Genomic DNA, 14,577 nt, shown 5'->3' with positions numbered 1-14,577 from the left:
GCTGGAGAAGTCAGGGCTGCGCTGACAATCCCACATCTGTTCGATGAAATTTGCTCTGCTGGCATCAGAGCAGCAGCAACTGGGGAAAAAAAACCGGGTCAAATTACAGACCGAAGAGCAGAGGGTTTGCAGTACTTCTCCCCTGTCTTGGTTTCAAGAAAACTTTTGAGTCAGTGAGTGATGCCCAAAGGCGAGGGAGTCCAGGCAGAGGGTTACAGGTGCAGAGACTGAGGATGCGGGAGCAGGCAGGGCAACGTTTGGCTTTTTTGGGGCGTGTTGAAGCTTGTTCAATGGGGAAGTTGATATTAGGGACTCTCTTGCTATTGCTCTGATCTCAGACCTATCATCCTCCTTCCCTAAAATTACCCCTGATAGCCATCCTGAGGCTTGGAGGCAGCTCTTTCTTCTACTTCTGTTCCCCTTCTTGGGACATGCTGCCTCAGCCACTTAGTCTGCAATAGAAACTGAAACAGTGGAACGTGAGGTTCTCCAGGGAGGACATGGCAAAGCCCCTGGGCCTTCCCAGCTCAGGACAGGGAGACCCAGATGTTGAGAATGGGAAGATGCAGATGCTGAGAACAGGGAAACCTGCATATGGAGGATAGGGACACCCAGATGTTGAAGGCAAGGAGACACAGATGTTGAGAGCAGTGAGACCAAGATGTTGGGGATGGGGAGATTCAGATCCTGGCTGCTGGCTCCTGAGCTACTGCTGCTGGCCAAGGGAGAGGGACCCATGCTACAGCGAGAGCACGGGGTGTTTTGGATGAGTCCTTGAGGTGGAAGGACAGATGTCCCCTTCACCTCATCGCTCAGATGGCATCAGCACTGCCTCCATCTGCTGCCTCGTCCAGCAGCCCCTTGGCCGCAGTGGTGGTGAGAAGGAAACCTGGTCACATCCCTGTCCTTGCTGGCCCAAATAGGCTTGCGCAGCCGATGGCCCTTGGCTTCGTGCTGGTGAAGTCCCTGGTGCCTCCAGCCACAGTCAGGCTTGTTGGCTGGCCGTGACGGCATCACCGCCTCTTTCCGTCCCTGGCTTTCCCCCACCATCGGGTGATGTTTAGCAGAGCTCATCCCCTTCGGCGAGGACAAGATTTCACAACCCCAGCGATGCTTTCAACCCGAGATGGAAACCTTGCTCGGTGGCGAGGCTCCTGCTCATATCCTCCGTGCCACTGAAGAGCATCAGAGTCTCTGATTGAATTAGCGCAGGGATTTAATTTAATCCCCAAATGTCTCTCATTTTAAAGGAGCCTGTTCATTTCCTTCTGGGGCCTTATCTGATGCGGGCAACCAGCAATATTAAGCAGAAGGACTGGGCAGATAGAGAGCTGTCGGGGAGGGGGAGGGCTTTGCGGGGAGTGAACTGAGGGCTGTGTGAGTTTTTCCTCTAATTATTTCATGAAATAATGATGACAGTGATTGCAACACAAATAAGACATAAACAGCATCATTAAAACATGCACTGGTGCAAATAGCATCCTTGCACGACAAGTCAGGAAACATTCCCTTTTCACGAGAAATTACCGGGGGCGCGAGACAGCCCAAGGACGGGGTAAACTGAGCATTCGCTTTCTGTCTCCCACCAAATCCAGCTGTTTCGGGGATGGGGCAGACGTCGCAGATGAGGCTGAGGACAGATGGTGTCTAAATTTTATTCTTCAGACTTGCTGGGGCAGTTTAGGTAATGCCAGATCGCCGGAAGGGGACAGAGCGGGTCCTCTCCATGCTCTGGACGTGTAAAGGGGACCCTTTTGGCATGGTAAGAGATTAAGAAAGGACAAGGCACAGGTGGACGTGGGCGAGCTGCTGGCTGCGGCGCTGAACCCAAGCATCTTTTTGGAAATCTGGCCCGCTTTTTGGACGTGCTAGCACAGCCTGCGGATGCTGCCGGGTGCCACGCGGTCTCTGCGCCATCCCCTCTGTGCCAAGCGGATGGTGCCAAAGCCGGGGCTTAAACACCTCCGGGGTATTTCCTGGGGATGAGAGCGGCTTTTGCAGCCTGACATCTGCATACACCTCCCTGGTGATATCCAGTGGACAGTTACAATCCACGTGCAGCAGCTCTGCAGGGCAAGGAGGCGTTTAGCAGCAGGTTGGTTGTCCAGGGGTCAGCTCGCAGGGGTCTGCTGTCACGAGCTGGGACCACCATGGGGATACAGCCTCCGTCTGCTCCCTGGCTGCCTCTCTTCCCTCTGGGACGTGAGGCTGGATGGGCTAATTCCCAGGGCCACAGCTCTTTTTGAAGCTGAAGTCAACCTAATTTATACAGGGGTGGTGGCTTTGTTAGCTCCAGCTTTCTGGTTGCCATTGGCCTCTTGAAAATGCTTGGATCTTAACTGGGGATACAGCGATATTTTCTGCTGGGTGACTCGTCACCTGGGGCTGGTCCTGTACAATAACCCCTGCCCCAGCCCTGCAGGGTCTGCAGAGGTGGGAAATGCTTCCTGTGGGGAGAATTTCTCTCCACTTTGGTCTTCCTCCCCTGCTGAGCTGGTTTTACCCTTTTGGCTCAGACGGGCTCTGTGCAAAGGGAAAATCGCACGAAGAGAGGACCCGCTCTGGCAGGGGGGCTCACTGCAGGCTCCTCCTGCTCATGAAAAAACCTTGGAGGTTTTTTCCTTGGGCAACACCAGGGTTTTTCTTTTGAAAGGGCAGAGCTTGCTCAGGGCTTTCCTGGCTGCAGAGGAAAGCTGGCAAAAACCAGCCCCGAAGGCTTAAAAAACCAAAAGGGGCCGGTAGGAGTGGTTGTGGTTTCGCAGGGCCACGGCTGCGCAGGGCACGGGGGGGCGGCCGCGGGGAGCCCCGCAGCCGGTCGGGGAGGCTGAGCTGCTCACGGCTGCGGCCGGGCTGAGCTTGGGCAACCCACAGACGAGCAGAGCCCAGCGCTTCCCTTGCATTGAAGAGTGCGGTGCAGGAGGGGCCGGAGCTGCCGGGCGAGAGCTGCTGGTTTTCTCTGCTGCCCAGCTGACCGCAGGGAAGATCTGTGCAGGGCTGAGCCCCCCAGCAGCTCCCAGGGGGACGGGGGAGCCGTCGGGGTAAGGATGATGTTACCGGCTCTGCCTCTGCGGGAGCCGAGCCTGTCTGCGCCGGCTGTGCTGCCAGGCTGAGCCACCGGCCCCCCTGGTTTCCTCCAAACCCGCCGGTGCTGCCGGGTGCTGGAGGTGGGAGCTGGGTGGCCTCATCCCACTTCTGCCCCGTAGCCACCAGCTTGGTGGTGATCCTGCAGGGATCAGGACCAGGACTGGGTGCTGTGAGAGTGATGGGTGACCTGCTACCACCTGGGGACGATGCCGCTCCACCCCAACCGCAGCACTGTTAGGGCTGTGCAAATTGGCGCCAGCCTTGTGGTTGGGGTGTTAGGAGCAGGGAGGCTCCCCAGGAAGGTGGCCAGCAAGAGATCTGGGTTGCTTCTGCCTTCATCCTTCTTTATCTTCTCTTCCGGGCAGATGCTGGAGACGGACGCTGAGAAGCCGGGGCAGATGCACTCGGAGGACGGGAAGGCGGCAGCAGGTGATGCTCCTCCAGCTGCAGAGGCACCTGCTCCGGCTGAGCCCTGGGAGGCTCTGGGAGCCACCCAGGGTCCCCTCCTGGTGGAAAAGCAGCCGGTGGCCACTGAGAAGGGAGAGGAGCAGCCCAGCTCCCTGCCAGCCTTCGTCATCCCCGAGCTGCGGCTCGACAGCACCTTCAGCCAGAGCACAGGAGGCATGGTAGGCAGCACCACGGACGGCGAGGATGAGGAGGAGGAGGAGGAAGAGGAAGATGAGGATGAGGAGTATGAGGAGGAGGACAGCGATGAGCACTACTTGGAGAGGAACGAGGCGAAGCGCAGCAGCATGATTGAGACATCGGGCTGTCAGCCCGTCTACACGCTGAGCGTGCAGAGCTCCCTGCGGCGCCGGACCCACAGCGAGGGCAGCCTGCTGCAGGAGGCCAAGAGCCACTGCTTCACCTCCGACACCACCCTCAACTGCTCGGACAGGCAGGGCACCAAGGGCCACTGGGCCCTGCCCTCCCCCAGGACCCTCAAGAAAGAGCTCGCCAAAAACGGCGGCTCCATCCACCAGCTCACCCTGCTTTTTTCGGGCCACAGGAAGGTACGTGAGCCGGCGCTGGCTCCGCGAGGCGGCTGGCTCCTGCTTGGCCATGGGGATGGGAGAGCTCCTGGGGTGGAGATGTCACAGCAAGGCTGGCATCTGAGGGGCCGGGAAGGTGCCTGCCGCTGATAGCCAGCTCTGGGAGATGCTTAGCACCCAGGGGCTGCCACCCAGAGGCAGTGTGCCGGTGCTGTGTGTGGGCACCTCCCACCGATGCGTCCAGATCCTACAGGATGCCATGTCCTGGAGAGCTGCTGTCTGCTGGGACTGCTGGAGGGAGCGGTGCACCCGCGTGTCTGCGACGAGCTGCTCGCAGCGGCGGGGCCGGGGAAGAGCCGGGCTCTAGCGAGCCTCCGGCGACAGAGTCCCTGGTGCGCTCAGGGGTGGCAGGAGCAGTGTGGCTTTCTGCCCTGGCCAGCCTCTTGCAGGGCTGTGACCGTTGTGGAGGGCCTGTCTCAGAAAAAAAAAAGTTGAGGTCAGCAGCAATCTCTGACCCTGCCGTGGGGAAAGGAGGAGCAGCGGAGGGCGGTGCAGCGGGAGCTCTGCACCGGGCTGGATCGCGCTGACGGGGCCGGCTGTCGGGGGTCCCCCCGCGCCTCCGGGCCCCAGAGCTTGCCTTGGCTGTACTTTCGCGTAACAAATATTTACAGGAAACAATGTGCCATTGCAGAGATTGTGTGTGAGAAGTGCTGCTTGCCTCGTTCTCGCCGGGTGAAGCCCGGCTGGGCGCTGAGAGCGGCTGCCTGCCTTCCTGCGGCGCTGGCCCAGCACCCTGCTCTGCCTGGCCACGCTCGTGCCAGCTTGATCTCTGCCAGCGGCGGTGGGTGCTGCTCTGCTCAGGGCTGCATTGCGCGGCTCAGGACCACACTGCACTGCTTGGAGTCACGTTGCACAGCTCAGGACCTCGTTGCGTGGCTCAGTTCCATGTTGCATGGCTCAGGACCAGGTCACGCTGCTCGGGACCACCTTGCAGTGCTCAGGACCACATTGCATGCTGCTCCAGAGCAGCCGGCCCCTGGGCAGGAGAGGCTGGTACCGAGCCCTGCATGCCACCAAGCACTCTGGCAGGCTGATGGGCTTAAACCCTCGATGGGGTTAACCCTCCTCCTGCCAGGCTCATGCTGCTTGAAAGGCCACCTCTGTGCCGTTTCCTGGAGCACTTTTTGGGCTCAGAGTCCCTGGCCAGCTGGTGAGAGCCCCTACGAGTCTGACAGGCAGGTCCGATGGGGCTGCTGTGCAAAAGGGTAGCCCAAACCCCCTGAGAGGCTGATGCCAGCAGTTGTGGGCTGGGGGGTTCAGCCCCCCTCCCAGATCCTATTAAGAACCGTCACCTTTGTGGCAGGGAGACCCGCGCTGCCCGGCGCGGATGCGGGGGAGGTGGCGCCGGTGTTGGTGCCTGGTCAGAGTGTCCCGTTGGGGCTGCCGGTGACGAGGCTCATGGAAAGCGGTTTCACAGTGCCGCTGCGCGCGCAGCCTGGGAGCGCACGGCTCTGCGGCCAGAGGCTGCTGCACGCTCGCTGCTGGGGCGAGACCCGGGGAACGCACCCCGCGGCTGCCCCGCAGAGCCCCCAGCGGTGCTTTCTGGGCTGGTTGGGGTGGCTGTTTTTTGGCGGGGGCAAACTGAGCTCCTCCTGGCTTAAACTGCTTCGGTGCAGATGAGACCAGGGTTTTCTGGAGCAGGGGCTGGGGCAGCCCGTGCTGATGGTGAGGCTGCTGAACTCCTGGAGCTCCCACTTCCAGCCCTACACAGCTCTGTCTGGCTCTGCGTGGCCAGTGCCTTAACCCCCTGCCCATATGCCCCCCGGGGGCACTCCCTGCCTGCTCCCATTGCCCTGCCTCTCCGGCTGCCTGCGAAGGGGCCAAGGCTGCCTGCGGGCCACAGCCGGCGGGGGAGGTGGATGCCGTGCTTGGCCACTGCATGCACGGGGTTTCAGGCTACTGCCACCCCCCTGCTGCGCTCTGGAGGGGCTTTTGTCAGGCTCTGCCTTTTGACTGGCTCGATGAAAGTCCCCGAGGTTCCTGGAGCAGGGCACTGATGTACAGTTCCCCTGTGGATCCCCTCCAGTGGCAGCACCAAGCTGCCTGCACCCGGTGGCCTCCATCAAGGTGGTGTTTTATTATTCCCCCCGGGAACATTTCAGAGGGGCTCATTTTGTTGGCCCTTTTAAGGCCATCGTGCCCGGTGTGCCTCCCTGCTCCCCTCCTTCCTGCGGTCAGGGCTGGGAGGTGGTTGTTTTAAGAGCATATTATGGCCAGGAGCGCTGGGACTCCTCGGGCGAGCTCCGCTGCTGCCTTTTGTCCCCAAGCGCGGCGGAGCCTCTCCGGACAATGGCAGGAAACGTGCTCCGGCTGCGTGTCGCCCTGGCCAGCCTGCCTGCCGGGGCCCTATCTGGTTGGGGAAGGTGCTTTGCGAGGGCTGCATTGTTTGGGGCCGATAAACTCCGGAAACCCGGGCGCAGAATGGAAGGAAGTTTCAAAAGCCTCGAGCCCAGGGCTGTGGAGCTGTGCAGCGGGTTCCCACGGCACGGCCGCGGGGCGGCGATCCTGGCAAGCGCCCTGCAGCCCCCGCAGCACGGGGCTGAGCTCGGTTGCGGGGTCAAGCTAGCCGTGAGCATCTTCCAGTCTTGCTCAGTAATGGATGAATTACTAAAGCTCCCGAGCTATGGTGGTCCCAGAGGTTCTCGTGCCTGGCCCCAGGCTTCGTGGCTCGAGGCTGCGCTGGTACTGCCTCAAGCTCGCGCTGCATCCAAGGTCCCCTGGGTTTGCCCAGGCCACCCCGGGGTGGCGGTCGGGGAGTGGAGCCCTCTGGGTGCTCCTTGGACTTGAAAGCTGCCATGGTATGATTCAATTATGGCTGAACTGCTCTGATTTTTCCTGCTGGTGGACTGCTGGGGGACCCCTGATGGATTTTGGGTGCCCAGCCTGGGTCTGGGGGGACCAGGTTTGCTGTGGCTTGGGGACGGGTCCCTGTGCTCACTCAAGACAGCAAGAATAGGAGCATCAGGAATGGGGATGCAGGTGTCCTCCCCGTAGGAGGTACCGCTGCCAGCATCTTGAACCTGGAGGGGTACCTGGACACCCAGCTGTGGCGTCTCCTTAGATGCTCCAGGAGCACCACGGACGGAAGGTGGCATAGGATGGGTGGGGGGAGGCAGGTTCCCAAGCCAGGGCGGAGAGGAGCTTGTCCCATTGCAGTGCCGCAGCCAGCCACGGTTGTGGGGAAGGAGCCCTGTGGATGCTGTGGCCCGGGGCTGTGTGGGTGCGGGGAGCCCGGGGGATGCTGGCAATGCTGGCTGGTGACACTCGGAGTGCCACGGTGGGCATGCCCTGGCGTGATGATGCAGACGCTGTTTTTCTGTTCCCAGCTGAGCGGAGCCGACCCCGAATGCAGCTGTGATGAAGGGGATGAGACCTCACGCAAGAAACGGAGCAGGAACCTGTAAGTGTCACAGCGTGGTGGCATCAGAGTGTACCAGGGCTGTTTGCCACGGTCAGACACCTCATCCGAGCCCCGCTGGTCCAGGCAGCCCTCAGGGTCCCCCTGTCTTGTTCCCCGAGGCTTTTCCAGGAAGAAAGCAGCAAAGGCACCCATGCACTAAGGTCTCGCTTCAGGCAGGGGGTCGTGATTTTCGGGGAGGAGGCTGGGAGGCGCGCTGGGGACGTCACGCAGCCTGGCTGGGAGCAGCACCCTGTTCGCCTGGCTTCGGCAGACGGGGCGAAAGAGCTGGCTCCTGTTCGTGGCCTGGGGAAGACAGCTTCCTCGGTGCCGGCAGAGCTCAGCTCCGGCAGCGCCGGGTTCAGGGAGAGGACATGCAAGTGGTGAAATATGAGCTGGGGGCCTCCTTCCCGCGGGCCCCACGCCGGGAGCAGGAATGGGGAGGTCTCCCACCGCGGCACGGGCTCCAGCCCTTGCGGCCCGTCGCAGCACACGGGCAACGTGGCGGGAGCACCGAGGGCAGGGGCCGCCGAGGGACGCTCGCAGCTGCTCCGCCTCTCCTGGTAAGGCTTTGGGGGTGCCAAAAAGTGGGTCCAGGCAAGGACGAGGCAGCCATGGCCTTTGCTTCCCGCGAGCGCAGCAGCAGCTGGGTGGGGGCAGGCACGCCAGCGGGGCCGAGCGAAGGTGTTTTGGAACCAACCGTCTCCGGTTTTGCAACGCAGGATCTCGCCGGGTGTCAGGGCCGCAGGGGTGCCCGGGGCTGGGTCTTTGCCCGCTCCACGTGGCTCGGGGCAGGTGGAGAAGTCGCACGTGGTTTGAGCGACGCAGGGGTGCGAGGGGCTCGAGCGCGCCGGCTGCGCGCCCGGCCTCGACGGCTTCGCCACTCGTGTCGCCTGCCAGCGAGCGGCACTGTTGTCCCACGCGCTTCCCAGCTGCAGCTGGATATTTTTAGCTCTTTTCATTATCCCCCCAACCTTGAAATCAAAGTGAATCCCTCACAGTCTGCAGCAGCGACATCCCCGATCCGTGCGTCCCTGCCGCGGTGCTGAGCCGGGGGAGTTGGGCTGTCAGGGGGAGGCTTGGCGGGGTCAGGGGCGGTTGCGGAGAGGGTTTTCCCCTCACCTTGAGACGGCAGCGGATGCTCTGGGGAGCCTCTCGGCGTCGCACCGGCTGGCTATTGGCTGCGCAGCCTGGTTGCCAGCCATCAGCGGGGAGTATTTATGGTGCAAGTGGCTGGGGTTTGGCACTCGCTTCCCCTCGCGGCACCGGCACGCTCTGCCGGCCCTGTTCTCTCGCTGGCACTCCCCGATGTACCACGCGATGGTGGACTTTTCCGAAAAATACCTGGAAAGGTAGGACTTGAGCGTCCTGTGGGGAACGGTGATGCGCTTTGCAGGGGATGGTTTGGAGGCGGTGCAGGGCGGTGGGACCAGACACGGCCTCGCGGCTGTGCCAGGGCGCCGGGTGCAGATCACTTTATAGGAGTGACTGTGGACAGAGACCGCAGGTTTTTGTGAAACCTTATTTTTGCTGTGGCGTTTCAAACCGCAGATTGGCTGCGGCTGGGGGCTGTGTGCGCCCGCGGCCGCTGCAGCTTGGTTTCATGCCACTCGCTCTGTCTTTACAAGCGTGGGTTTTTGGTTGGGAGCTTCCTTAGGTGATGCTTGCTGGCGCGTTAACAGCTGGCACATCTGCCCACGAGCCGCAGTCACCCGCGGGCCCCAGCGCCTGGTGCGCAGCAGAGGTGGCCGCTGCAGCTGGCTGGTGCGCAGCGGGTGCGCGGCTGGAGGCCGCCCGCGCGTGCTGGGGACACACACGAGGGCTTTTCACTGCCTTGAAAACCCCGCCGGGCGCCGAGCTGCGGTGGCTGCCTGGCTAAACTGGGAACACTGCTAAGATTGTTGCTCGGGGCTGTGTGGGATGGCCCGTCCTGTGTGGAGGCTGGTCCTCGGCTGCCGGCGTCGCTGGCAGCGCGGTAATGGGAGGCAGATGGTGTTTGGAGTGTGATGCTCCATGTTTGGATCCGCTCTTCCCACGTTAGCGCTGAGCCGGTGCCTGGCAGCTGGCAGCAGCGGGACGCGTGTCCTGCTGGGACCACAGCCCGGGTGACGCGAAGGCAGCGACACTGTCCGTGTCCCCGCCAAGGGCATGGACAGCACCGGGACCGGGGGGGCGATTGCACTCCCCCCCCAATCCTTTCCTGGCTCAGGGTGCTCAGCACCTTGCAGGATTGAGCCCTGGGGTTGTTGCAGCTAACTTTTTCCCGGTGGATTGCTGTGTCTTACCCCCCTGGGACTGGAGAGAGCTGTGGGTCCAGGTAGCATCGCTCGGGGTGGGGTACAGCCTGGCCCTGCATCCCTCCGGTGCCCCTCGTGTCCCCAGCCAGCCCTGGGCACGGCTTGGCCAGGCAGAGGTGACTCCTCCAAGCACCCTCCTATGGACCCGCTGGTGGGACCTGTGGGAGGCTGCAGGGGGTGGCCTGGCCACGCCGCGCCGGGGCCCGTCCGCGCTGGTGGCACCGCCAGCCTCGGCGCAGGGTGAGCACCCCATGCCGCCCTGCGCGTCCCCTGCGCCCCTTCGTGCTGGGGTGTCATGCAGGGGCTGTGCCACGAGGGGACAGCATCGTCCACGCCTGTCCTCACCCGTCGCCTCTTCTACCTCCCGCTCGCCTGCCTTGGCCCCTGGGAAGCCCCCACCGGGCCAGGCTGGGGCTGGGCTGGGCTGGGCTGGGCTGGGGGTCCCGCTGCAGCCTTTCCCGTGGCACTTGCAAAAATCTCTGTCCCGCTTTGTCCTGGTAGCAGTTTCCTGGGGGAGCCGGGAGCCCTGTGTCTGGGTGCGCGTCAGTCTGTCTGTCCAGGGGCGGCACAGCGGGGACCCGCGCAGGGTGGCACCGCGGGGTGTCGGTGCCCCAGTGCCCCTCCGTGCCGCACACTGCCTGTCCCGACCACCCCCTTACGGAGATGTCCCCACGGCCGTGCCTGTCCCAGGCTGGCACCGGAGAAGCGTGAGCACCAGTGGGTCCCGCGTGAGCTCCCAGCCCCGTCCCCTCAGGGGGGACACGGCGAAGCGCTGCTGTCCTGCTCTGCTCCTAACCCCGCGCAGCCCCGCCACCGGCCCCACTGCCTTCCCCGGGACGCCTGCACTCTATAAATAGCCCTCGTAAATCCCCGCTGTGATTATTTTCCCCACTGTCTCTTGAAAGGCCCCACTATCCACCCTCGGCGCCAATTTTTCCACCTTTCCTTGAGTTTCCCCAGCAACGGCAGAGCCGTCTGAAATAGCGGTGAGGCTGACACAGCCCTTACTCACGCGCGCCTCGTTCACCCCACGCCACATTTAAAGCTCCTCCAGGCTGAGCCCTCCCACTTCCGCGCTGGCCGCACCGGGCGGGAGCGTGGCACGGAGCCGGCGTCAGAGCGCCCGAGCGTCTGGCCGCGCCGGTCGCGCCGGGAGCCGCTGCACAGGGCGTCCCAGCAGCCATGCCCTTTTTCCGTGACCTTTCCAAGCCCCAGCCGCTGGAATTTCATGCAGAGATGCTGCTGGGTGTGCAGAGACCCCACAACGGCAGCCTGCAGCGCCGGCACACCATGAAGGAGTAGGTGGTGGGCGCGGGGTGATGGGCGACGCGTGGGACGAGGCTGCCGGCGGGTCCCCTTGAGTGCTGGGTGTCCCCCCGACCCCTCGCTCACCTGCTAAAACTTGCTCTTCCCTCTAGAGCCAAGGACATGAAGAACCGGCTGGGGATTTTTCGACGGCGAAACGAGTCCCCAGGGGCCAACCCCTCCGGCAAGCTGGACAAAGTACTCAAATCGCTCAAGTAGGTACTGCGAGTGGGTGGCGCGGGGATCGGGGGCTGCGGGGGCTTGGGGACGAACTATAGCCAGGCTGAACCTCACGTCCAGGGAGGTGGGGGTCACCCTGTTTGGGGAAGCTGTGGACAAACAGTTTTTGTATCTGCAGGAGCATTAAAAATATTTGTTGGCTGAAAATTCCCCCCAGGTGGGTGGGAGGTCCGTGCCTGGGAGGCGGCACAGTGGCGGCTCGGGCTGGAAATTTCCCTGACGGCTGCTTTCTCCCAGTGCTTGTACGTGAAACTTTAACTGGCTAGAGAATAGTTTGAAAAACCACTTTGCTCTGGAGATGCTGCAGCAGCCAGAGACAAGCCCTCCCCGTGCTTGTGGCCAGCAGCTTACCCAGCTGCTTGAGCGGGGCAGCTGAAATCCCCGCCATCCCACAGCCTCCCGGGCATTGCCCAGAGCTTGGCCAGTTCTTGCTCAGACACCCCAAGTGACACGGGTGCCCGCACAGCCCTCTCTATATCGGAATTTCCTCCTGCCAATCTAAAGGCAGAGGTTTCTTTCCAGCGGAGCCGCCACGGCGCTGCCTGGTGCAACGCCTGGCTCTGCCCGTGGGTGCTCCGGCGATGCTGGTGCCGATGTGGGAGCTGGGGCCGGCCCCGCTGGGCACACGGTGGTGCTTTATCGGCTGGAAATATTTCGCTCGTGCTGTGTCGCGGCCGGCGGCCAACGTGGCTTTTACAGCTTCACTTTGCCAACGCGCCATCCTCCTCCCGCAGGCCCACTCCCGAGGAAGCTCTCAAGTGGGGGGACTCCCTGGAGAAGCTGCTGCTGCACAAATGTAAGTGTTTGCCCATCTCTTCTAGCTCTGTTTGCTGCCGGGGGAGTATCCAGACACGTGCATGGCTAAAGCTGGGATTTCCTATGTTAATCCCTTCTGGTGTTTGGGGGTAGACAAAGAGGAAAGAGGCTGCCCCTTGCCTGCACCCCTTCTGCTTCTGCCTGGCCCGGGGGGGAGGTTGTGACAGGGGCCGTCACAGGAGAGCCGTGGCTTGGGGCTGTAGCCCCCCTCCAGCTTGGGGAGGAAAAGGCAGCGACTCGTGTCTGTGCCCGATTCGGAGCTGTGCGGCGGGTCTGTGAAGCAGCAGCTGCTTTAGACCATTCCCCTTCTTGCGTATCACCCTGCATTGCGTTCTCGTCCCACACCCGGCCCCCACAGGGACAGCCAGGGGGTCCTCTCCCTGTTGCTGCCCCCGCTCCAATCCCAGCTTCCCTCTCTCGGCTCTCAATCCATGCAGCTGGGCTGAGGACTGTGGATTCAGCATGTGGATGGCTTGCGTTGCTGTGCTTTGGCTGGCAATGCCATTGCTGCCTGCTTTGCACGAGGGCTCATGAGGGCTTCTTAGGGGACAATGCGAGGTAGTTTAGGTTGCAGCTTTGCAAGGTTGCTGGGCTGAGGGTCTCTAGGGGCTGTTCCCCGCCTCCGAGCCTGGAGTAGAGACGTGTGTCTGTCCCCGCAGACGGGCTCGCTGCCTTCAGGGCCTTCCTGCGCACCGAGTTCAGCGAGGAGAACCTGGAGTTCTGGCTGGCCTGCGAGGAGTTCAAGAAGATCAAATCCCAGTCTAAGATGGTCTCCAAGGCCAAGAAGATCTTTGCCGAGTACATTGCCATCCAGTCCTGCAAGGAGGTGAGGGCTGGCTCCCGTGCCGTTGCGTGGTTCTGCGGCGCGGCAGCTGCCCACGGAGCCACTCACCGGCGCGTGTCTCTCTGCCCACAGGTCAACCTGGACTCCTACACGCGGGAGCACACCAAGGAGAACCTGCAGAACATCACCCGCAGCTGCTTCGACCTCGCGCAGAAGAGGATTTACGGGCTCATGGAGAAGGACTCCTACCCCCGCTTCCTCCGCTCTGACTTGTACTTAGACATAATTAACCAGAAGAAAGCCAGCTCCCCGCTGTAGACCCATGGACCCTCTCGGGGCAGGCTGGGAGCTGTGTGTTTACATGAAATCGGGCGGTGGAGGCCTCCCCGGGGGCCGGCGGGAGCGTGCCTTCACGCTGCTGTTTGTGCCCCCAAGCCATATTCCTGCAGCGGACGGGTGTGGGGCGGCTGAACGCAGCGAGCATGAGGCCGAGGGGACCAACAGCCAAGCAGTCTGGTACTGCTCCATCGCCCCGTCTCGCCATGGCTGGTACGACGCCTTCGGGGTGACTCCGGCATGGATTTTAGCCAGGAGGGAAGCTCCCACAAGACTACTGTGAAGCACGCGCCTGAGCTGTGAGCGCTGCTGGAAGGCGACGAGTGATCCCGACTCAGCGAGGAGGACTTTTGTGCAGGGCTCCGGCAAGGGGACAACAGCACCTACATGAACATCTTCCCTGGATAAAAGACTTCTGAACTGGACCAGCCCCACGATGCTGCTGTGCTTCCCCGTGCCGGCGATGCCTGCCGGCTCCCCCGAAGCAGCTATCTCGCAGAGCCCAGCGCTTCCTTTGCTCGTGGCGGGTCCCCCCGGGAGCAGCGAAAGCCGGGTCCTTCCCCTGCGCTGGAGGTGCGCGAGCCAACCGCCTCCCGCTCCCACCCCTGGTTTATTTATTGACCTCCTGTAGCTGGACGCGTTGCTGTGTAATAGGAAATCCTCGTGTCCTTTCCTGTTCTGAAATTCCAAGTGCAATATTTGTGTGTGTCGCAGCGGAGTTCTCCGGTGGAGTGGCTGCATTTTTTTTCTGAGTGCGTACAACATTTTCTAAGTTAGCAGGTTTTATCTGACGAAACGCGTTCCCTAGCAGCGGGCCGCTGGGGGAGCCTGGGTGTATATATCATACCCTGACGACGGAGGGTTTGGTGACGGAGAAAATCAGCTCTGTGAATCAGACGCTCTCCTTACCCTGGATGACAATACTGTGTTTTGGGAAGCCGGGGTCATTGCTGAGCCTGGCAGAGCTGGACGGACTGCCTGCCTCCAGGCACCCCGTTTGCAGTGCGAAGCATCTCTGCAGCTAGCAAAAATACATTCTCATGGTCATAGGTAAATAAAAGGAGAATATAATTTCTTGTAGCTACCTTTTCTTCATGGCATGTTTCTCAGCACTGATGGAGCCGGGCGGCCCCTGCTTCACCGAGGAGCGTAAAATCCTGTTACTGCACGGCTAAAGATGGGAAAATCTGGTTGTATGAATTTCTGAGCTGCTTTTTATGACGGAGCAGCTGCCAGATGCTCCTGAGGCCAGTCCTGGGTGTAGCC

At 61.9% G+C, this 14,577-nt stretch overlaps 1 protein-coding gene across 4 annotated transcripts in view; it reads left to right on the top strand.

The window, feature by feature from the left end:
• RGS3 (regulator of G protein signaling 3) overlaps window positions 1-13,490 on the top strand; it is a gene marked incomplete at its 5' end in the record, with an annotated part of 84,736 nt that extends 71,246 nt beyond the window's left edge. For 2 of the 4 annotated variants that reach the window (XM_082008895.1, XM_082008896.1), the window contains 6 exons: window positions 3,450-4,097; window positions 7,463-7,536; window positions 11,249-11,350; window positions 12,110-12,171; window positions 12,851-13,017; window positions 13,108-13,490. In XM_082008895.1, the coding sequence (XP_081865021.1) occupies window positions 3,450-4,097; window positions 7,463-7,536; window positions 11,249-11,350; window positions 12,110-12,171; window positions 12,851-13,017; window positions 13,108-13,293 (1,239 nt within the window). In that variant the 3' untranslated portion in view covers window positions 13,294-13,490. Of the gene's footprint in view, window positions 1-3,449; window positions 4,098-7,462; window positions 7,537-8,853; window positions 8,886-10,851; window positions 11,129-11,248; window positions 11,351-12,109; window positions 12,172-12,850; window positions 13,018-13,107 lie in introns of those variants that run through there. The other 2 variants (XM_082008898.1, XM_082008897.1) reach the window with 2 other exon arrangements.
• Window positions 13,491-14,577: the final 1,087 nt, after the last annotated feature.

Source organism: Phaethon aethereus, assembly GCF_964289735.1.
Source record: "Phaethon aethereus genome assembly, chromosome: 20".
Lineage (NCBI taxonomy): Eukaryota > Metazoa > Chordata > Aves > Phaethontiformes > Phaethontidae > Phaethon > Phaethon aethereus.
This window is presented reverse-complemented; position numbering and strand designations above follow the sequence as displayed.